The sequence below is a fragment of the Vulpes lagopus genome, chromosome 10 (assembly GCF_018345385.1).
Source record: "Vulpes lagopus strain Blue_001 chromosome 10, ASM1834538v1, whole genome shotgun sequence".
NCBI lineage: Eukaryota > Metazoa > Chordata > Mammalia > Carnivora > Canidae > Vulpes > Vulpes lagopus.
The window spans coordinates 24,454,970-24,478,458 of NC_054833.1; the positions used below are offsets into that span (position 1 = coordinate 24,454,970).

The window sequence follows — 23,489 nt, forward strand, 5'->3', positions numbered from 1 at the left end:
TAGTACTTGAGTCTTTTGAGCTCTTGCTAAGAGCTCAAAACCCACGGCTGTTAGCATGCTAAGGGCTCCTGGGCCTCTAGAACAAGGAGGACTGCAAGAAGGGAGGTTGAAGGGAAAGGGTGGCCGGGTTCTCCTCAGGGTGTGGATGAGATGAGATAGGTTAGGTTAAATTTGTTCTCTAAAACGGCACATCTCAAAAGTTGATGTGCAAAGAAATCATTTGGGAATCTTATAAAATGCGGATTCTGTTTCAGTGGGTCTGGCATTAGGCTTGCTACTCTGCATTTCTTTCTTTCTTTCTTTCTTTCTTTCTTTCTTTCTTTCTTTCTTCCTTCCTTCCTTCCTTCCTTCCTTCCTTCCTTCCTTCCTTCCTTCCTTCCTTCCTTTCTTTCTTTTTCTTTTTTTCTTTCTTCTTTCTTTCTTTCTTTCTTTCTTTCTTTCTTTCTTTCTTTCTTTCTTCCTTCTTCTTTCTTTTTCTTTTTTTTTAACTCTGCATTTGTAACAAGCTTCCAGATGACGGGCAAGCTAATGGTCAGAAATCACCCTGAGTAACCAGGCTTTTAATGAACTCTAAACAAAAATTGGCATTTATTTTCTTTTTCCTGTAAATTTCTTTCTCTCTCCCTCTGCCCCACTTACCTGCTTGCCTTAAAGACGACTCTAAATCAGTGCATTCAGAATTTTTTCATTGTTACCTAGAGACTCTTCTGTATTCCATGGTGTAGCTTTTCTTAATTTATTTAACGAGTTCCGTATTGATGGATATTTAGGTGGCTTCTCATCTCTATTCTTACAAGCCTGGCTGCAAGGAATAACTTTGTTCTTTGTTTGTACATACATTGGATGTGATGTGATGTGAGTTCAAATGAAGGAATGCAATGGGCACACTTGTATGCTGAAAAGTATGATTATTTAATTAGTGATGACATCAAAGATCACGCTTTTTTGACTGGCTGGTTTTATTTTTGACTCAGATCGCGTCGGCGGTCATCTGAGACCTTGTCATGTTTGCACGTGTTATTTAGCCTCGTTATCTTTCCATCTTGATCTTGTGCAATTGTTTTTCTGAAATCTAAGTGTGGGATTGATTTACAGAGCCTGTTAAATTCCATTTTCTAGCTTTAAAGCATCATTCTCACCTGTCAAGGTAATTTTGGTTGTTGACTTGGGCATCTACTATTTTCCTCAACTTTCCTGGGTTTATGTTATCTTCACATTTTGTAAGCATGCTGTCCTCATTCATTCATTCATTCATTTATTCACCCAGTGACTGTCTATTGCGTACCCTACAATATGCCAGGCACTGACTGTTCCAAGCCCTGGCGATACAGTGGTGATCAAAACAGAAAGAAATCTCTATTTTCCTGGAGCTTTCATTCAAGTAGGGAAGACGGACACTCAAAAAAATACATATGTTATGTACATGGTAATGACAGAGCCAAGGGGAAAAACAAAGCTGGGTAGAGAGATGGGGAGGGGGGAGGAAGATATTTCGCAATTTTAGATAGGGTGGTCAAAGGAAACCTCACAGCAAAGGTGACATTTCAGCAGAGATCTGAAGATGTTTCTAGCCAATTCATTAGAAAATATGGTGAAAAATAATTCTTTCATCTGTCACTAGAAATCTCCCTGTAGGTTGATGCTAATCCCATTAAGTGGTATCTTTGGGGGGCAACTGACCACCCCAGTGAAACTCTCGATAACTTAAATATCTAGCCTGCATTTCTACAACCCTTTTAAGGACATTTTGAGACACATTAAACCTGGGCATTTAGCATCCATGGCATTGTCCCGACCCAAGTGAGTCAAACTCTTACTTAAGGAAAATGAGTTTAATGTGAAAGACTGTTTTTCTTTTGTCAACTTCGTGTAACTCTTAGCGATTAGCCAGCACCGTGAGTGGGTAGTGATGGCTGCTCCGGGCAGACGGAAGAGGAAGGGTCATGATCTATGGGCCACTTTCTTTTTCTTTTTTCTTTCTTTCTTTCTTTCTTTCTTTCTTTCTTTCTTTCTTTCTTTCTTTCTTTTTTTTTGTTTTTTTATTTTTGTTAGAAATCTTTTTTTTAATAAATTTATTTTTTGTTGGTGTTCAATTTGTCAACATACAGAATAACACCCAGTGCTCATCCCATCAAGTGTATGGGCCATTTTCTATCATTATTGACATTATCCATCAAGCACAGGTGAAAAGACTCAATTCTCTTGGCAGTATTGTGGGAAATTAAACTTTTTCCCAATGAACTTTGGCAAATGTAATTCTGAATAAAACAAACCACCCCTTTGGGTCCATCATTTCAGTCCAGACCCAAAGTGTGCCCTTTGAACACCATCTCTCCAGGTTCTGTGGGTACTTTTTTGCGGGGCTTGAGGCTTTCAGAAGTCCTCGGGCCCCTGTGCTGTCAGGCAGTCCTTCTCCAGGTGCACTGCTGTTATCTTCAGACTTACCTGCAGGCTGCACTGTTGCCATGATTATCTTCTAGCCCGTGCAGGGCTGTGTCTGCCCTGCGCACCAACAGGTTGGGTGGAGGTTTCAGGTACACACTGAATTCATGCAGGAGACAAAGAACGCACATGAGCTTAGGGATGTATTCCAAGAATAAGGGTAAAGCCAGATGCCTCATTCAGGCCCCCGGACGTTAGCAAGCAAGCTCACCCCTTGGCGTCTCTGGCCTCGGTTCCTGCATCTGTAGAACCGGGGACAAGACTCGATTATTTCTAAAGTGAACACTCCTAAAATTCAAGCTGTCTATGTTCATTTAATTAGAAGTAACCGGGGCAGCAATACTTTAGCACCCTAATTTCACAAATATTCAATCCATTGAAAAATGACATGTGCGAAACCAGAGGACAGTGACTTTGCTGACGAAGAGAAGCCTGGGGAGGACTGGAAGCCAAGGAAGCCCGGAGGCCTGACAGGAGGCCCTGGCCCGGTGGGTGAGCCGAGGCCCGTGGGGTCGGGGTGGGATGTTTGGGCTTGGGGGGAAGATTAAACACAGCGGCAACGACAACCAGAAACACAAGAGCAGGGACAGAAAATGCCCCGGAGTCTGTGGGGTGCACCAGGCGGCCCCACCTCCTCCCCCGACCGCCCCCCCAGCCCTGCACCCGCTCTCTGGCGGAGACTGCAAGAAATACCTCCTTTCCCAAAGCAAATTCAGACAATATTAGAGCACCCCGGTGTCAGAATGGCCCTTTGTTCTGCTTCTTAATGACTAATTATTATGCTATGAAAAAGCTTATGCAACCGGGCCGCGCCGGGCCCTCCTGCCAGGGCCGCGGGAAGCGTGTCCTCGTCCAGCCTCCAGCCGGCCGCGGCCTGCAGTTGCGCAAGGGGTAATTGCCGGAGCCAGCAGAGGCTTGCTCCCATTACAGGCCCCGGGCTCTTACCCCCAGTAGCTTTACGTGCTCGTTAATATTTAAACTGTCGAGTACTAGGAGAGTATTTTGTAAGCTTCAGTCATGTTGCAGAGGTCAGCGTGGGGCTGGGAGCAGGACGGGCGAGTCCCCTTCTCTAGAGGGTCTGGTCCTCCTGCAAGTGGCCCTGGCGTAGGTCTAACCTTTGCTCTTTTCCTATAGAAAAGATAACAGCAACAACAACAACAAAAATAGCCATCCTAAAATCAGTGTTGGAAAACCAATTCCTTAAAAAAAAAAAAAAAAAAAACAAATCCTCGGCAGGCAAGAAACCATGATCTTTAAAAATAGCCCTCAGATGTAATTTTAATTTTTGAAAGCGACTGAGAAGAAGTCATCGCAGCTTCTGGTCAGCCCCCAGAATCCCAGGAGGAAGCAGCAAAGAGATTTCATCCGGTGAAACCTTCCGTGCTCTGGCGACCAAGGCAGAGCGTCCCCTGCCCGACGCCAAAGCCCTGCCCTGGAACTGCGAGGGCCGCGGCCTTTAGACGGCGGCCTCTTGACCCCGCATGTCTGTCTCCTCTCGGCAACGTCGGGCCGGTTCTCGGGCCTCTGTGTACTCTTGTGGCGCCTATCGCTGTGGGATCTAGGCACGGAGACAAAAACATCAGGCAAAACACAAATTTGTGTATTATGGGAGGAAATGCCGTCTGGCTTCCTGGAGTCGCCCTTGGCCGAAGGGCAGTAAGGGCCTCATCCCAAGGTGGTCTGCAAAGACCGAGAAAAGGTGTGGACAGACCCGACAGTCTGGTGCTTCTTCCTTGTTTTCGTTCCTAAAGGAAGCAGCAAGGTAGTGTTGGGGAAGCCTGGGGAAGCGCTGACCTTTTGAGCTGTGCTAGTGTCGGCCTCCAGCTGGCCGGGCGGGCGCACAGGCTCATCTGCTGAAAGGAATCCGAAGGTGTCATTCTCCCGGTCTCTCGCCTGGTCCCCTCCTGCCTTCTCTCTTTTCTGCCTCCCTCTGTCCTTCTTTTCCCCTAAGTAAACTAAGTAAACTGCATTTGCTTAGATTATAAAGTGTGTAAGGTAGTATCAGTTTCCCAGAGGTAACCGTACGTCGAAGCACTTCTCCGACCATTTCAAACATTTCCTCTGCACAGAGAAGCATCCACACGTGCGGAGAACGTGCTTCCAGATCTTCTCCATGATCAGGCCTGGGAACGTACACCCTGCGCCCCGCACACAGGCGTGCAGCCGGTTGCTTCAGGACTGCGGAGAGTCCGGCGCCTGGTTGTATCCTAATTAATTTAGCCAGTTCCTTAAACTGATAGGAAAAAGTCTTTTTCCGGTTTGGGGGAATTATAAGCAATGTTGCAACACAGAGGCTCCTGCACATGCACTTTTTGCACATTTGAGAGGTCAGATCCTTAGGATAAATTCCTAGTAATGGAATTGCTGGGTCACAGGGTGTGAGCATTTTACATTTTAATGAATAATTGCCATATTGCCCTGCAAGAGAAAAGGTTAGACCTACGCCAGGGCCACTTGCAGGAGGACAAGACCCTCTAGAGAGGTTGCACCAAGTTACAATCCCATGAACACCGTATGAATAGCCTGTTTCCTCAAAACCTCACTGACTCCACGTTGTATCAAACTTTCCAGTCTTTGCTAATAGGCAACAAATCGTTAATTTGCATTTTAATTATGAAAGATTGAACATTTTTCACCTTTTAGGGATTATTTGTGTTTCTTTCTTTTTTTTTTTATGGAAACTATCTGATCTTGACCAACTGTCCGTTGAGTCTTGAGTAATTTTAAAAATTGGTTTATCAAAGCTCTTATTTATCATTAGCCTTTATCTGTCAGTGAAGTCTCAACTACATTCCTTGTTTGTCTGTGTTTTAAAAAACTGAAATTTGCAATTTTTGTGAAGTCAAGTTGACGTGCCTTTTCTTGGATAGCAGGTAGGGTTTGCACCAGGCTTCAGTGAGCCCTGCATACATCAAGAAGACTTCAAGCTCTCCCGTGCTTTCTTCTAGTGCTCTGCGGGTTTTGCTTTAGGTGTGTAAATCCTTGTTATTTCACATTTATTTTGGTGTATGGAATGAGGCAGGGATTCAGTCCGAGGAGATCCTATCAGCTGTCCGTAGTTTTAGCAAATCCCCCCATTAGCTATAGTGACAGGCTGCCTAGAGAGACTTTGGAAGTAAAAGGATTCAGACAGGTTTTTTGTGGATCCACGCAGGAAACTACCTCATTCTCTTTTCTTCGTGAATCAAAGATCTGGCCCTTTTCCAGCCAGGAGAACACGTAGCTGTACTTTGAAGGAGGCCTCAAAAAGTAAAGGAGAGAATGGCAAAAAGAAGATCAAGAGAAAAGTGAAAAATTGAGAGGTTCCAGTGGAGGGTGAGAAAAAAAAATTAAGATGAAGTTAGGGGTGCCTGGTGGCTCAGTCACATAAGTGCCTCAGGTTATGACCTTGGGGTCTTGGATGAAGCCCTAAGGTGGGCTCTCTGGTCAGCGGGGAGTCGGCGTCTCTCTCTCTCCCTTTGCTCTCCCCCTGCTCATGCTCTCTCTTTCTCAAATAAATAAATAAAATCTAAAAAAGAAAAAAAAGAAAAAAAAAGATGAGCATAATCACTATATGCATAAGAGCTAATAGGACCTGTTCTTACTTTCACAGTACGAACAATGAAGACAGAGAACCCCTGGGTTAAAACACAACTGAGCAGATGAATTCTGTTTATCTTTTACCCACCGAGCTCTGCCCAAAAAGGAAACAAGAAACACACAACTTTTATGTTACTCACGTTATAATATCTGCATGAATTTTCTTGGTTTAACAGATAAAATTCTTATGGGAAGGTCAAGAAATCTCATTTACTATATTACTGGGGTTTCAGTGTTCCTCTTATCATTCCCAAATGTAAAGACCAACTAAGCAATTGCACAATCTGTAACATTAGAGGTTTGTATTTCTTGGCATGAGTGATATGATATGCATGTTGGCAAGGACCGACATGACTTTGATTTGCAACATAAATAATATAATCCTGTAAATCAAATTCCAGATAGTTTAGTTAAAAGGTACTGAAGAACTCTCTCCTCCCCAAGTGTCGGCCTCACGTAAATCATGTAATTTGTATGATAATTATAAGCTGATTGATGAGGATTTGATTTCTTCATTAGAGGCCAGGGTGCACTACCGCTACCATTAATACTGATTATCATTTGCGCCACGTCCCGTACTGTGGCCAACGAATCTGTGTGTATGTCCTCTGATTTGACCCTAATGCTGCCTCGAAGGCCCACAAAACTAGTTCCACTATGTCCACTCTACAAATGAAGAGACAGAGGCTCAGAAGCTCAGATTGATTAATAGAATATAAGATCTTACGACTCTTGAGTGCAGAGTCAAGGCCTAACCGAGAACTGTTTGACCTCAAACTCTGCGCTCTTCCCCCAATTTCATACAATCTCTTTCACCAAAGACGTGTACAGACACAAGGGGAGGCAGGACAATTCCAGTGAAGATTTAATTCCGCATCAGCTTAAGGTATCCAGATCCACCGTCTCGTCCCACGTCTCCCTTCTCCAGTTTGGCCAACTCCTGTTGCTGCAGAGGCCTAGCCTCTAAGGTCCCCACCAGCCAGGACCCATCCCACTGGCGTTCCAACCCTCCCGAGAGCGCTCTTATGGTGTCCTGGGGGGAGCAGGGAGCGGCTCGCAGGCTGCTACCGTTGGCTTCCAGCCGCACTGAGGGCTTGGGCCAGGGCTGGGCCCAGGGTCGGGGGATGAGGCCTGGCAGTAGCCCTCAGGCCTCTGCGGGTGACTAGCTGCCCTCGGTCTGTCATGTCTGGATGATGACGCCGCCAGTCCAGGCATCCGTAGCTTCTCTTCTCTCCTCTTTTCCAGTAACACTTAAGAATGTTCAAGCTTTTTTTTTTTTTTTTCCTTAAAAAGGAAGAATAATTTTCTCTGGGCTCCTTTTTCAGCTTTCCCCAGATCTGTCTTCTCCCAAGTCAATGTTCTTGAGAGGACTTATCTTCGTCCCTGCTCCAGGCCCACCCAGCACTTCCCTGAAGTGACACTCTCAAGGCCACTGCTGGTCTTCCTGGAAGTCAAACCTCATTGTCCTTGGCTTCCCTGCTCTCTCTGGCCTTAACAGACACCTTCTCTCTTTTCTTGGGCTTTCCCTGGTTCTCATGATTCCACACTCTGCTGGTGGCCTCCCTTTCAGTGTCCTTTGCTCACCTCTTAAAGATAAATATCGCATCCTTGGCTCTCCTGTCTTCTTCCTTTGCTCAGGGCACTTTGCCATAAGCTTCAGAAGCTGTTATCCCCACCCCATTCTGATAAGGCTTAATTTAGTATTTCTTTATTTTTTTTTAAAAAAAGATGCATTTATTTATTTTAGAGATGGAGAGACTGAGCAGGGTGGAGGGACAGAGAGAGAGGAGAGAGAATCTCAAGCCAATTCCCCACCAAGGAACTGAGCCTAACCCAGGCCTCTATCCCAGGACCCTGAGATCATGACCTGAGCCAAAATCAAGAGCTGCCACTTAACCGAAAGAGTGACCAAGGTACCCCTTAATTTGGTATTTTTGGGTATTTCTTTCAAGTGCTTCCCAGAGAAGCCTGTTACAACCTCACATGAAGAACCCTTGTTCGGCTCACACTTCCTGAATGACATCATCTATTTCCATGACTGTAAAAACAGTCTGTGTGCTGATGTTGCCCAACCTGCATCTCCAGCCCAGATCTTTCTTGGACTTCAGACATGTGTCTTTAACTGTTCACATGCTTGGTTCACTTAGATGTCCTGTGGGCAACTCAAACTCGGTATCTTCAAAGCCTAGCTCCCAACTGCACTCAGCCGCCATGGCTAGCTCAATGACAAAAACATACTTTCCTCGAAACACTTTATTTCCATTGAGTAAAAATTGTAATTGATACACAAAAGTATTGTGACGACAGTATGAATGGCGCTCCCCCTTGATTTGTGCCTTGCACTAAGTACCGAACAATTGCACGCTCACGGCCTTCTTCTACCCCCACGTGTGAGCAGGATTAACTTCTCCGTGAAGCCCTTGCTGCATGGGTGGCCTCACACCTGCCCAGTGTCCCCTCCGTATCCAGTCTGTCTCTCCCCATTATCCTCACATCATCATGACCGAAGTCCTTTGTGATCTGGCTAATATTTACCTCCCTTTCTGGTTTCCATTTTTCTCCATCAGGTGTTAGGTGCTTGGCACATAGGAAGCTGCTCACAAAGTGTGGACTTGAACAAGATCCATGGAAGAAGTTCATATACCTTTAATTCCTATTCAAATAATTCAGTTGGAACCTCCTTATTTTATTGAAGGCATATGACAGACTAAAAAGCAATAGGTTTAAAAGAAAGATAAAGAAAGGTAAGGCATCCATTATTAAAAATAGCTTCCACCTGAGACTGGGGCTCTGCAAACCTCCTGGGTTGAAAGGTCTGCTTCATGGCATGTGGCATTAAAAAAGGTTCTCTGATCTCTCTCTCCCTCTCTCTCTCTTCTAGGGGATCAATTTTGGGTATAATTCTAGCTGGTGGAAATGTGACATCATGAGCACAATGTTATGCTCCTAGGGTCCTGGTTTATCAACTGCTCACTCATATTCCTAAGTGATAACAGCATTCTCTAAGTAGTGCTTGCTGTATGCCAGGCGCTGTTCTAAGCACTGTGGCTATAATAACTCAGTTAACCTTTATAAGGACCCTGTGAGATAATTACTATTATTATCGTTATTATTCCTATTTTATGAGTGAGGAAACAGGTACAGAGAAGTTAAGTAATTTGCCCAGGGTTACAACAATAACACATGCAGAGCTGGACAGTCTGGCCCTAGAGTCTGTGCTTTTAATTACTCTACTATATTGCTTCTCAACCCTGAAGTCAACTCCCCAACTTTGTATTTTTTCTAATTTTTTTTGTAAATTTATTGTTTATTGGTGTTCAATTTGCCAACATATAGCATAACACCCAGTGCTCATCCCGTCAAGTGCCCCCCTCAGTGTCCACCTCCCTTTCCACCACCCCTAGTTAGAGTGTCTTCATGTTAGGAAGAGTTAGGAGTCTTCATGTTCTGTTTCCCTTTCTGATATTTCCCACTCATTTTTTCTCCTTTACCTTTTATTCCCTTTCACTATTTTTTATATTCCCCTAATGAATGAGACCGTATGATGATTGTCCTTCTCTGACTGACTTATTTCATTCAGCATCATACCCTCCAGTTCCATCCACATCGAAGCAGATGGTGGGTATTTGTCCTTTCTAATGGCTGAGGAATATCCCATTGTATACATAGACCACAGCTTCTCTATCCATCATCTGTCGATGGACACCGAGGCTCCTTCCACAGTCTGGCTATTGTGGACATTGGGGTGCTAGAAACATCGGGGTGCAGGTGTCCCGGCGTTTCGCTGCATCTGTATCTTTGAACTCCCCAACCTTAAAAGGCAGCCCTAGACACAGAGCTAGTTCTGGGTTGAGGATCGCATTCGAGGGGTCATGTGACAAGAGACCCAGTGCCCAGGAGAGAGCAAATGAGGAGGGTAAGGCCAGTGCTCACCACCCGAGTCTCAAGGCTTAGAGCTCCCCATCCCGGTCTCAGTGGTATGCTGGGGCAGCCCTCTGCCGCTTGGGCCCTAACAGGAATTGTGGGCTAACTACTCAGGAATGCTGCATCCAGTGCTAGACGGTGGAGGGCTTGGAATCGGCCACGGTGGGAGTGTTTACACCACGGAAATTGGCAGACCCTGCAAATCAGGGAGCACAGCCCCAAACAGAAGCCCTCTGGAGCATCCCGCTCTTGACTGATGTGGGACCGCAGGATGGAGGCTTGGTTGGTTTGCTTGTTTGTTGTGGCCGTTGTTGCTGTTTGTCCTTCCCTGGGGCCTGGCTGGGCTGGATGAGATGTTTTCAGTTGCTGGAATCTGCAGAAGGGGCCTTTGGAGGCAGGGAAAGCCTGTCAGCTGCACGCACGGCAGCCCTGGAGTGCGGGAGCCAGCGTTCCCCTGCCCCAACCAACTCCAGAGCCTCCTCACCAACGGCTCCCTTGTCCCTCTGGTCACCCGCGGGACCTGTGTGAGCCTGGCCCTTACGCAGCTCCCGGGGGTTCCTCGCAGCCTCAGGCTCTGGCCTTGGCCCGCTGCTGACTTACCTTCAGTCCCCGGCTCCGGCCCCGAGCCCCTGTGGATACTTCCCGCACTTACTAAACGAGCGTGTGCTCCAGTTCTTTCTTCTTTTCTTTTTTTTCAAAATATATTTTTATTTTATTTAATTTTTATTTATCTATGATAGTCACACACACAGAGAGAGAGAGAGAGAGAGAGAGAGGCAGAGACACAGGAGGAGGGAGAAACTGGCTCCATGCACCGGGAGCCCAACGTGGGATTCGATCCCGGGTCTCCAGGATCGCGCCCTGGGCCAAAGGCAGGCGCCAAACCGCTGCGCCACCCAGAGATCCCCAAAATATATTTTTAAATTAAAATCCAGTTTGCGGACATATGGTGTAACACCCAGCGACGTGTGCCCCAGGTCTTCTCTGGGGTGCTCCTGGGCGCCTCAACTAACGGGCCGGGCGCACAGCCCCGTACCTGGCGTACCTGGCGGCCGGGAAGGTGTGCAGGGAAGGAAAGAGCAACATGACGCTGTCACTGTGGGGCTGACACTAGTGGAGAGGTGTCCCCTCACGCCTGGAGCCCATCCCGCGGGGCTCCCTCCCTCCAGGCGGGCAACGTGGACCGGCTGCGGAGAGTCACCCCCTGGCTGCAGGTGTGGCGGCAGCAGACACCCTGTGGGAAGGTTTCAGGGAAGCAGAGGGTTTGAACTGCTCGGTTCCCCGCGTGTGGCAGGGGACAGATTCTGAGCCCACAGGTCTGCTCGCAGTGATCCGCTTATCCGCAGACGGCCTGCGCCTTGGAGCTGGAGCCTGCCCGTAGCTGCCGGGCGGGCGTGCTCAGCACCAACAACACATCTTCATCCTCCACAGGGGCGAAGGGGAAGCTGGAGGGGGGTTGAGGAACAGGAACCTCAGGGCCGCGGCTGACCCGAGGGCCCGGCTGCAGGGGCGAGCAGGGCAGGCTTCCTCCCAAGTGCTCCGGCCCGGCCGGCGTCGCTCCCGGCGCCCTGAAGCCTGGGTCCTAAATATAGATTGTGTATTTTGTTAAGCCCTTCAGTTTGCTTTCTAACTTCAGTAAAAAGATGTGAGCGGGAGAAAAATGATCTGTCAAAGGAATTTAAAAGCAAATGGATTCAAGTACACAATGTGGTGTTACCGCGGCCTGGGACAGAGGAAGAGTGGCCGCAAGAGGGGAGGCCGATGGTGGCCAGTGGGCCGCAGAACTGGACTTCAATTCACCGTATGAGCTGAACCCACTGCTGCCTAGCAGGAGCGTCCCATTGACATGGGGTACGGTTCCCGGTGAGGTATAGGACATAAGGGTTGGGGGCGCCTGGGGGCTCGGTCAGTCAAGTGTCTGCGGTGGGCTCAGGTCATGGGATTGGGCCTCCCCTTGGGCTCCCTGCTCAGCGGGGGGTCTGCTTTTCCCTCTCCCTCTGAGCCTCCTCCCTCTCCGCTTGTGCTTTCTCTCTCTCTCTCTCCCTCTGTCTCAAATAAATAAATAAAACCTTAAAAAAATAAGATAAAAGTTAAAGTTGGCACCGGGAATTTTCCTGAAGACTCTGTCACTTGTGTTTGTCTATGGACGGATGTGTTTTATGTTTGGACTCTGGGCGCTCTGAGGCCAGCAAGCTGCTGGGGCCCTGCAATTAGCAGAGGTGTGAGAAAGGGCAAGTGGTGTCTGTGATGGAGCAACAATCACGTCCGTCTCCCCTGCCCCTTTTCCCATCTCTTTTTCTTGTAGTGGTGCTCATGCCCCGTCTTTTTTTTTTTTTTCCCGTCTTTATTATATAACCCAACCGACTTAAACAGCAATATTTCAGACAACAGACTAAGCTGGGGGAATGGTACTGGGCTGGTGAGCAAAGTGTGCGGAGGGAGCTCTTATCTGGCACCTTCCATGAATCGCACTGTTGAGCCGCCAGCCGTTGGCCCCAGATGTGGAGTAGGCCTTGATGCAGTTGAATCAACTGTGAGTAAAAGATGCACTAGTTTTAATTTCCTGTGACTCATTAAGAAAGCCCTGTTGGGCAAACTTTGCTTCCAAGGCCAAACCTGTGAGCTCACCCATTTTGACTCTGCCCATGGGCACGGCTGGAAGAGGTGACTTGGGCCACCAGACAGCTCTCTTCAGTCACAAGTCATTCTGGGGTGACATATTGGAAAATATGGGCTCAGGTTTATCTTTACTGGACCCAAATTGGCCCGCGTATGGTCCTGACTTCAAATCCCTCAGTTCCACCAACACTTACAAGGCAGACGCGGGAGTTGTACACAGGAGTGGGGAACGGTCAAGTCGCAGCTCTTACCTTTCTTGAATTAGGGAGCGGCGTTGCATGGGCCGAAGGGTTTGCTGCAGCACAGATCCCAAAGGAGCCGCATCGTTCTGCACTTAACAACGATGAAGCCTTTTATTGCATATATAAACGTTCCTAGAGGCTATTACTCAAAAGGGTTCAGCTAATAAATATGAGAACTAATAATTATCTTGTTTCAGATTTGCTGACTTGTGTAACTGCCATCAGGGGTCAAACGTGTCCAGTTTGCTCAACATTTCCTCAGCATTCTGACCCTTGTGATTACAGAATTGGGGTGGAGGGAGGGGTCGGAGGGCAAGGGGAATCAAGCACGCTGGTGTGAGCGTTTTCATTTAGCTTTGGTAGGTGTACTTGATGGATGGTTTGGGCAGTGTCACATGGCCCTGTAGTTCCCTGTGGGGTCCCTCTTTTGATGACCTTTCCTCACAGGGGTGTTAGGCATTGATCCAGGTCTTAGATATAGCAGCAGCCCCCCCCCCCCCCCCCGCCACCAGGAGTTGCTTTGTGAATTAACCTGGGCTTCAGGGAGCAGGTGGGACTTTCTCTTCCACTTGGGCTGATGGCTCACAGCCCCTTGACCTTTCTTGGCTAACTGGCCAGGTGAAGAAGACAATTTGTCTGAATGTGGGAAGAGCACACAGAGGATAAGACCCGGCATGACGTCCTTTTTCGATGGTGGCCCTTGAGATGGTTCCCATGTTGAGGCAGACCAGGCACCCACGCCATAGGCCATCCTGCCCTCAGTGGGAAGGGCACAGCTGAATGCCATGTAGGATTTAAGAGGCCCTGGAAAGTTCACAAAATATTCCCCTAATTACTTCTAGTTAGCTGAAATGTATAGATAAGGCTCTATTTCTTTTAACGTCAGCTGTTACTGGGAAATGCCACTGGTTTGGGCCATACAGTAAGTCTTAGCATTTATTCTCTGAGTTTATTTGTTAAGTCAAGGTGATCGAAGTAGAGTCTACATAGAGCAACACATATATATATTTTTTTTTTTAGGTATACAGCACTGAGTTTTGACCAACATCTGCAATCATGAAACCAGGTTGACAATGTAGATCATTTCCATCAACCAACATTCCCATGTGTTTCTTCGAGTTCCCCTATCCGGGCACCTGGTGACCACTGACCCGATTTCTGTCCCTTCTTCGGACTGTCATACATGTAAATGGAATGGTGTGGATGTAGACTTTTGGGACTGGCTCCCTCCACACAGCCCGACGTGTAGAGGGTCCCTTTATGGCAGGACTTAGTCTCAGGCCTTCTTCTTGAGCAGGTGTCATCTTGAGCAGCCACCCACAGGGGGAGGTTCCCCAGAGAGGAGAGGCCTGCACTGGCTGCCTGACCACCCATGTGACATTTCCTCCCCGGTTTCTGCGTCACCCACATCTTCCTGCTGGAGCACTGCGTGTCCAAGGCAGGCCAAGAAGAGGAGAAGAGTTCCCGAAGGAAACGGCCAAGAGCATGGAGGCCATCTTGGCTGCCTTGAACTCGGTCTGGCTTGACGGCACAGAACTGTGACAAGACTGCGGTGACAGATGCTTGACTAGTGTGGGCAAAGTGGGACTCGATTGGAAGGATTTTCCTGGAAAGGAGAAGAGCGATGGCACCTCCAGGGATTCCTTAGCAGGAGAGGATGGACTATTTCACTGGGGCAGCGGGGACTCAGTTCATGGTTGGCCCTTGAGTTGAGTTGCGTTGCTCCAGGGACAGGGTCCTGGGGAAGAGAAGGCCTGCCTGGCCTGCTGTGGGTTGCAGAGCACGACACACACAACGGTGCGCTGCAGGCAGAAGTGGCTTGACCTCAGAAATCAGGGTGTTGGGACCAGGAGCAGGGCTGTTGACCCTGGGATGGTCGATACCCCCGGAAAAATAGTGGCTCCCCCAGGGGAGTGTGGGTCTCTCTCTGTGACTCTCTGTGTGACTCTTGTCATTCATGCTTCCCCCGGAGCCTGAGAATGTACCTAGAATGTGCTTTCTTTAGTTTCATATTTTTTTAGAACTTTTCTCTAGTTTCCACATTTGCCTTCCTTTGGTGACCTCGCATTTATTTTATGTTAGTATTTTCATATTATATTTGTGAAATATATTTGACATGTTCACGAAATATAACTCACACGTTCCTTTCTGTGCTACTTGCGTTTTTAGGTTGTATTGACTCTGCTATCCTGAGAATTTGGACTTTGCTTTATTTATTTATTTATTTATTTATTTAATCTTTTATTTATTTATTCATAGAGACAGACAGAGACGGGGGGGGGGGGGCAGAGACACAGGCAGAGGGAGAAGCAGGCTCCATGCAGGGAGCCCGACGTGGGACTCCATCCAGGGTCTCCAGGATCATGCCCTGGGCTGCAGGCGGCGCTAAACCGCTGCGCCACCAGGGCTGCCCTGGACTTTGCTTTTAAATAAACAAATGAAGGGCTGATATGATCCTCTCATCCCAGGTTTGAGCCCTGACCTGGGGGCCTTCAGAGCCAGGAAAGCAGCCCCGGATGACTTGCTTGTAATGAAACCTCTTGAAAATAGCCCAACCTCTCGCAGCCTTGCTTTCCAGACTGCAAAATTAGCATGCTGGTGCTTTATACCTAATTCTGAAATCTAGGATTTTGTGCAAAATTCACGTTGTCGAGAATGCACGGGGGCGGGGTGGGGGGAATGTTATTGGAAATACATGTTATGATCCGCTAGAGTGACACGTCGTGTGTGTGCCCTTGTATAACGTGGTCTCCAATATGCTTCGCTACGTCTATGAGTGTTTTAATGATGTCGAATAATGTTAACATGCAGCTTGTCTCCGAAATACGTATTTGATCCCAAGTTGATTGAGTTTAGGGGAAAGAAAAATCATCCATCTGCACTGACCTCTCTGACCTGCTATGCCAGTTTTCACGGCTGGGAGCTGTGGTATGTTCTAGCTTACTCTCCTTGTCCTACTGGGGCTTAGGGCTGACCCGCTTTCCCAAGGTCACACAGCTGTGAGAGACAGAGCCAGGGTTTAGACTCGGTCTTCTCTGAGTTTGCCTTCTGAGTTCTTTCTTGAATGGGCCACTTTTGTGATTTTGAGCATTACCAGACACTTGACTGCAGCGAGCACAGCCAGCCAAAGGTTGGGAAACTTTTCTACCTTTTTCCTTAATGGATAGAAATTGGTGGTCAGAAACAACAAATACATGTCAAGGATGTTGAGTATGTGTATTATTCTGGGCCGCAAACAGATGTGATAAAAAGGCTCAGTTATGGCAAGTCTTCTGAGTTAAACTTTTCCTGAAAAGAGCTGCAGAGAGGGCCCAGGAGTGGTAAGGGAAACGTGGTATTATGTTAATGTTTATGTTTGGCTGTAGTTCACCAAAAATGAAGGTCAATACGGTTCTCCCTTCCAGTCTGTGTGCAAGTTGGCAAATGACAGGAACAACATTTGCTTCTAATCCCCCATCCATCTTAATAATGCCGAACAGATACAGCGCAGAGACTATTGCACAACAACCAGCGTTTCATGACATCGGAGTCTTTGCCAATTTGAAAGAGGACCTCGAATCTGGGAAGAGTTACATTTTTATGTTTTTGATCACGATCTTCTTAGAAGATACTTATTAGGGCCATTTGTTGACAACATTAAGAATTAACAAATTATGTTGTTAGAGCATAACAAAAGTTTAATGGTTTCATTAGAGAACTATAAAGTCTGTTACTTAAGAGAGAAATATTGCGGTGTTTGAAAGCAGGAAATATTTACTGAAGGACTCTTCCAATTCTGGAACCAAGGCAAAGCTCAGCTTATCCTGATCTAAAGAATTAAAAAAAACATAGTAAAAGAGGAGCAGTATCCTCGCATGTTTGGTGCCAGCAAAGCGCCTTGATACTCCAGAAAGTTGTCAGTCACGTACTGGATTGCGTTGGCATTTTTTGAAACTAAAAATGGAAGGCACGTGATTATAAGAAGTTCTAGCTTCTCTGGGCCCGGTGTGGAAAGCAGGAGAGGTGCGGCTCAGTCAGGGAGTGCCCTCTGCCCTCTGGTGATGCTCGTCCCTGTCCCCGGGGAGCATGGCGGGTCCCCTAGGGATCCTTCCTTCTGGGCAGGAGTGGTGCCTGCTGCCTCAGTCCGCTCTACACGGGGCCTCTGCCCAACTCCCGGGGAGCCGCCGGCTGACCCACCTAGGCCGGGAGGCTAAAGGGCCTCGGTGCTTCTCAGCCGGCTCTGCCAGGGGAGGAGCGGACGGGCCTCCTTCCAGAAAGGGCCCTTCGAGGTGGTGTGTGTGTCGGGGAGGGGCCGCCATCGGCCTCCTGGGGGCACAGACGAGGCTTGAGACAGTTACCCGAGTACTTCAACTCGGTTCAGCCCCACGTAGGTTTTGGTGTGAACCACCGGAGAACTGAGTGACGCTCACCGGGATGGGATCTCGCTTTCCCCCGGGCCCTGCCCCAAGGGCGCGTCTCTACTCTGCCTGCCTGCTTCCTCGCCTATACCATGGGGCGCTCCCTAACGGGCCAACGAATTTGACTGAGTATTTGGTGTGCGAGCACGCATTTCCCGAGGCACATAAATACCAGGTTTGTGAAATTGTGCCGCAAAGGCACCGAGGGGCCGCAGGTAACGCTCCTTAGGGATCTCCCAGCCCAGCAAAGTCCAGCCTGGGCCCTCCCAGAGGAGCCCCCGGCCATTAGCTGGGCTGAGGCTTTCTCTGGTTTTTCCTTTCTTTTCTTTTTTCTTTTCTCCCTCTTCTTTCTCTCCCTCTTTTTCTTTCTTTCCTTCCTTCTTCTTCTTTCTTCTTCTCCTTCTTCTTCTTCTTCCTCTTCCTCTTCCTCTTCTTCTTCCTCCTCTTCATCCTCCTCCTCTCCTCCTCTTCTCCTCCTCCTCTTCCTTCTTCTTCTCCTTCTCCTCCTTATTCCTCTTCCTCTTCTTTCTCCTCCTCTTTTTCTTCTTCCTCCTCTTCATCCTCCTCCTCCTCTCCTCCTCCTCCTCTTCCTTCTTCTTCTCCTTCTCATTCTTCTTCCTCTTCTTTCTCCTCCTCTTTTTCTTCTTCCTCCTCTTCATCCTCCTCCTCCTCTCCTCCTCCTCCTCTTCCTTCTTCTTCTCCTTCTCATTCTTCTTCTTCTTCTTCCTCTTCCTCTTCTTCTTCCTCCTCTTCATCCTCCTCCTCTCCTCCTCTTCTCCTCCTCCTCTTCCTTCTTCTTCTCCTTCTCCTCCTTATTCCTCTTCCTCTTCTTTCTCCTCCTCTTCCTCTTCCTCCTCCTCTCCTCCTCCTCCTCTCCTCCTCCTCCTTCTTCTTCTCATTCTTCTTCCTCTTCTTTCTCCTCCTCTTCTTCTTCCTCCTTTTCTTCTTCTTCCTCCTTTTCTTCTTCTTCCTTTCCTCCTCCTCCTCCTTCTTCTCATTCTTCTTCTTCCTCTTCTTTCTCCTCCTCTTCCTCCTCTTTTTCTTCTTCTTCCTCTTCTTCCTCCTTTTTTCTTCTTCCTCTCCTCCTCCTCTTCCTCCTTCTTCCTCTTCTCCTCCTCTTCCCTCTTCTTTCTCCTCCTCTTCCTCTTCTTCTTCCTCCTCTTCTTCCTCCTTTTCCTTCTCCTCTTCTCCTCCTCCTCTTCTTCTCCTACTCCTTCCTCTTCTTCTTCCTCTTCTTCCTTCTTTTCCTTCTCCTCTTCTTCCTCCTTCTTTTCCTCCTCTTCTTCCTCCTCCTCCTCCTCCTCCTCCTCCTCCTCCTTCTTCATTCCTATGGGATCAAGAAACTGACCCAGTTGTAAAGAAGCTCTAACAGGCCGCTCCCCGTAGGTGGGGGACTTGGAGTAAGGCAGCGGGCGCTGGCTCGCACACAGGCCGAGGGGCTGGAATGTGGGCCCCTGGGCGCAGGACCCCGGCTCGGGCCCCACGCAGCCCCACGCTCCCCGCATTCGGGAGCATCCTCCTCTGCGGGAGGCCGCGCAGCTTAGACGTATCAGGATGCTGTGGGGGACCCTTTCAGCTCCGCAGAGCGGCATTGAGCCGGGCTCAACGGGGAGCGGGGAGCGGAGAGCGGGGAGCGGGTTCCGCACTGCGCCAGGAGGCCGGGCGGACGGGGCTCGGGGTCGTGCGCTCGGCTCCCAGCCTCCGTTCCCCGGGGCCTGGGGCTGCTTGGAGCGCGAAGGGGTGAGGGGCAGAGGCCCCGCGAAGGGCCAAGCCGGCCGAAGGGGGGACGCTGGAGAGCCGCCCTCCGCCCGCACAGGTAGCAACGGGCGCCTCCCGGACGACACAGGTGCCACCGCGGGGGCTGGACGCCGGCGGCCCGGTGTTTGCACAGGTGGGCCTGGCCCGGGGCAGGGGGGGGGGAAGGGGGGCTGGGAAGAGGCTGGAGGGACTGATGGGGAGGGGGGCTGGGGAGTGGGTCCACGACCGAGCAGGGTCCCCTCCCCCCCGACCCCCGCAGTGCACGGCCGGAGCATCCGCGCTGCCACCTGGACCAGGGCATCCTGGGCGCGGGGTCCCCGGGGCAGCAGCGTGCAGCCGGTCGCGGTGCAGACCCGGGGAGTCCACCCACCGGGAAGGGAGGCTTTTTTTTTTTCCCAAGAGAGAATAGCTGTGATTTATTTATTTTTCTTTTTTATTTTTTAAAACCACCTTTCCCTTTGCCTCTGTTCCATTGCTGCCTGTTATCTGTAACATAAATAAATAAGCGCGAGTTAAAAATCTCCCTTTGCAGAACTGACTTCACGTATCAACGCAGACGTGACCGTTGTGGCTTCACAAGGCTGCTTCACAAGTGGGCAGCACCTTGCCTCGAGGGCGGAGGGCGGTCTGCGGGAGTTCAGAAGCACCTGCAGGGTCGGGCTCCTTGCTTGCCCTTAATCTCAGTGTGTTTTCAAGAGAAAGCAAAGGGTTGAGCATGTGAGTCCAGCTCTTTGCAATCCATGAACCTGTGGTCCCCACCCTTTGCTTCTAGTCCATTTCAGTTTTATTTTTGGGTCTAATTATTGGCCTTGTGGGTGCAGATCTCCACCTCAATGTCTACCTTTTGTCATAATTCAACCCTATTATTATCACTCTCCGTGACTACTAAGTAGATTTACCCAAATCTGTCAAGACTTGTTACATGTTACTAGACTCCCACATGGGCTCCTCCCATCTCTGCCAAATGACAGCATCCTGAAATAAATTCCAGTTTCTTTTCCCCACCTCACAATACATAAATCCTAAATCATCCTCCCGTCTTTAATGAGATGAGATCTACCAAAGAACCGCAGGACTAACAACGGGGCCTCAATATCCAGGTTCGGAATTTCTTGTTCTTTACGGTTAGTCTTTAGAATAGCACAATCCATAAACTGTTAGAGCCCCACTGCCTTTGAACTCACTGAGAAACAGGTGTTCACAGTGTTTTCTGGTACTTCCTTTGATCAAAACCCTCTTTTTTTTTAGTATGAGAAATGGTCTTTGCCCTATCCGAGGTGGGATTTTTCTCTTCAGATCACAACTGAAATGGGCCCGGCAGTCTCACCTCTACAGACACTGCCCTCATAGGAAAGGAGAGAATGAAAAAAAAAAAAAAAACAAAAAACAAAAACCAAAAACCAAAAAACAAAACAAAAAACCCCCAAATACTGTTTGGTTCATAAACAACTTTTGCACTTTTTTTTTTTTAACTTTTGCACTTCTAAAAAGGTAGAGGTTTCATTTTGACAAAAAACACTGACTTTCAAAATGCTTTTAAAACCTGCCCTGAAGAAATCTTTGGTGTATTGAGATAGTGTTATGCCAAGATTGTTTCCAGCTCTCTGAGCTCCAAGTCAGAACCAATTTACTTAAAAATGTCTGCATGACTGTGAGCTTGTCAGTAGCTCAATTTGTCGGCTGAAGGATTCTTGGGGGGGGGGTGGTAGTGGTGGTGGCACACACCTTATCACTAGTTCAGTAGCTTTTAAGTGAGCTCTCATGGAAGTTATTGAAGTCTAAGAAATCATGTTGATGGAACATGATTCCCCATCCTGGAGATCTGTAGGGCAATTGGTTAGTAAGGAAGCCCGCACTCTGCCTCTACCTTTACCCTTTCTTGAATTATTCAATAAGTTATTTGACACCTCCACCCCCGGAAGTTTTTTGAAAGTAAAACCTGAACCCATTTCCTTAGCAGGGGCAGGGTGAGGGAAATATATATATTAAAAAAAAAAAAAAAAAACAACTCTCCATCTCCAGCCCACCACCACGAAGTGCTAAAGTCAGTTGTGAGTTTTATTAAAAAATAAGCACTATGCCTGGGTTTCATAAAATTTATACATGAATATGTACAGACACAAATAAAATAATATTAAAAATAAAAATCACACTCGTTTTTCCGTGGCAGTGGTCCTGGCACCCCACATACATAATGCTAACTTTCCCTTTAAAAGACATCGCTTGGCCCGAGGAGACCACAGTCTGAGATCACCCAACCACTAATAAAGCTGTAGCCCGTTGCCTGCAACATTTTTTCGATTCAGGTCTCAAAAATATATAAATAGTTTAATTACAAAACCCAACTTTCTTTCTTTTTTCTTTTTTTTTTTTTTTTTTTTTTTGTCTTTTGGCACAGTGAAGCATTGGTCAATAGCAGAAAAAGATGACTGGAGATTCTCCGACGCTTGTCTGACACTCAGTCATGCCTGTAAATGCCACATACTTACAAGGAGCGGGGTGGGTGTGGGGGGGGCACTCGGCCCCAAACAGTAGTCATATCATCTATCATATAGAATGGTTCCCTGATGCTTGTTTTTAAGGGGACAAATCAACGCAAGGTGCGACAAACAAGAAAAAAAAAATAAGAATAAGAATAAAGGGGGGAGCCCGGGCGGTGAGAAGGTAGGAAAAGTCTCTGTGAAGCTGGGTCAAGGGCCCGCAGCAGCCGCGGAGACGTGGTGCGGCCGTCGCCGGGTCGCCAGGGGAGGAGCCAGGCGTTCGGGCCGCAGGTGGCGCGTCCGCGTCGCAGGTGCATTAGCTTTAAGGCACGTCTGATGGAGAGTCTCGTGCGCCGGCCGGTTCGCCGGGGCGGCCGCGCGGGCTCAGGCCGGGAGCGTCTCCGCCGGGAAGGGCAGGTGCAGGTGCGGCCCCGGGCCGCGGGGCGGGGCCGCGGGCGGCCGCAGGGGGCAGTACAGGTGCGCGGCGCCGCGGGGCCCCTTGGCGAGGGGCGCGAGCAGCGGGGGCGGCGCGTCGGGGCCCAGCAGCGCGCGCTCGGCCGCCCCGTAGGCGCACAGCGGCAGCAGGGCCGCGCCCGCGGCGCCCGGGAGCAGCGCGGGGCAGGCGGGCGGCGGCGCGCAGGGCGGGGCGGCCCACGGCAGGTGCGCCCCGGGGCCCGCGTCCGCGGCGCGGCGGCTGCGGAAGGGCTTGCTGAGGATGCTGTCGATGGCGAAGGGGCTGGAGAAGCGGCCCGCGGGGCTGGCGCGCCCCTCCCGGCGGCCGGGCGAGGCGGGCGCGGGCTGGGCCGCGGGGGGCTGGGCCGCGGGGGGCTGGGCCGCGGGGGGCTGGGCCGCGGGGCCCCCCGCGCGGTGGCCCAGGCGCTTGCGGCGGCGGCGGAAGACCCCGTCGGCGAAGGTGTACTCGCTGTTGGGGTTGAGCATCCAGTAGTTGTCCTTGCCCCAGGGCCGCGAGGGGTCGCGCAGCACCTTGACGAAGCAGTCGTTGAGCGACAGGTTGTGCCGCACCGAGTTGCGCCACCCCGTGTAGCTGCCGCGGAAGAAGGGGAACTTGCCCATGAGGTACTCGTTGATCTCGGCCAGCGTCAGGCGGCCCCCGGCCGAGTCGCGGATGGCCATGGCGATGAGCGCGATGTACGAGTAGGGCGGCTTGGGCCGCCGCGTGTAGGGCTTGGGGCGCGCGCCCTCGCCGGCCCCCGCGGCCCCCGCGCCGTCCCCCGCGCGCCCCGCGCCCTCCCCCGCGCGCCCCTCCGCGCCGCGCCCCCCGCCGCCCGCCGCCGGGCTGTTGGCCGCGCAGTCGCCGTCCGAGCCCAGCGCGTCGTCGCCGCCCGCGGCCCCCGGCGCGCCGCCCGCCTCGTCCTGCAGCTTCATGCCCGCGCCGCGCCCCGCCTGCGCGCCTCTCCGGGGCCCGCGCTCCGCGCCGCTGCGCCGCGCCCGCCCGGGCCGCCTCCGGGGGCCGCCGCCGCCTGGCGACCTAGCAGGGGCGGGCGGCGGCAGGCGCGGGCCCGGGGACTCGGTGCGGCGAGCAGCGGCCGGCAGCCTCCGCCATGCACCCAGGCCCGCGGGGGCCGCCCGGGGTCGCGCCGCCGTCAGCGCCGAGCGCCCGCCCGGCCCCGTCCGCGAGGCCGCGGCGCCCGCAGCCGCCCTCCCGGCCCGGCCGAGCCAGGCCGCATGTCCGCGCCCGCCCGCCGCTCTGCGTCCCCCGCAGCTCGCCCGGCGCAATATAACCCCGCGGCCGCCCGGGGAGGGGCGGGGCCTGGCGCGGGCGGGGGGGGGGGGGGAGGGGAGGGGGGGGAGGGGGCGCCGGCCCGGGCGACGCGGCTCCCGCAGGGCGCGCCCCAGGCCGCCCGCCCCGCGCAGGTTGTTTGTTTTGGGCCGGCCCGGCCCGCCCCACGCCCGCCCCACGCCCGCCGCCCTCCGCCCTCCGCCCGCCGCCAATGGGAGGCCCGCGCGCCGCGGCCGAGCAGCTCCGAGGTGCGCGCCCCGCCCCGCCCCGCCCCGCGCCCCGCCCCCGCCCAGGTGTGAGCCGGCCC

General features: G+C 50.8%; 1 protein-coding gene and 1 long non-coding RNA gene across 3 annotated transcripts in view; one reads left to right on the plus strand and one right to left on the minus strand.

The window, feature by feature from the left end:
• Nucleotides 1-14,941, plus strand: part of LOC121500822 — a 79,487-nt gene extending 64,546 nt beyond the window's left edge. Inside the window, exons 1-3 of one of the 2 annotated variants that reach the window (XR_005990454.1) lie at nucleotides 7,781-7,934; nucleotides 8,589-8,765; nucleotides 13,827-14,941. This is a non-coding gene — a long non-coding RNA (uncharacterized LOC121500822). Of the gene's footprint in view, nucleotides 1-7,780; nucleotides 7,935-8,588; nucleotides 8,766-13,826 lie in introns of those variants that run through there. The other variant, XR_005990455.1, reaches the window with a different exon arrangement.
• A 6,060-nt stretch (nucleotides 14,942-21,001) lies between these two features.
• Nucleotides 21,002-23,261, minus strand: FOXQ1 (forkhead box Q1). Its single transcript, XM_041769955.1, has one exon. The coding sequence runs from the start codon at nucleotides 22,825-22,827 to the stop codon at nucleotides 21,826-21,828; it is 1,002 nt and encodes a 333-aa protein (XP_041625889.1). The 5' UTR covers nucleotides 22,828-23,261; the 3' UTR covers nucleotides 21,002-21,825.
• Between the last annotated feature and the right edge of the window lie 228 nt (nucleotides 23,262-23,489).

Bases quoted from the DNA above. Each gene is read 5' to 3' on its own strand.
- FOXQ1 (XM_041769955.1), bottom strand. From the start codon at position 22,827: ATGAAGCTGCAGGACGAGGCGGGCGGCGCGCCGGGGGCCGCGGGCGGC.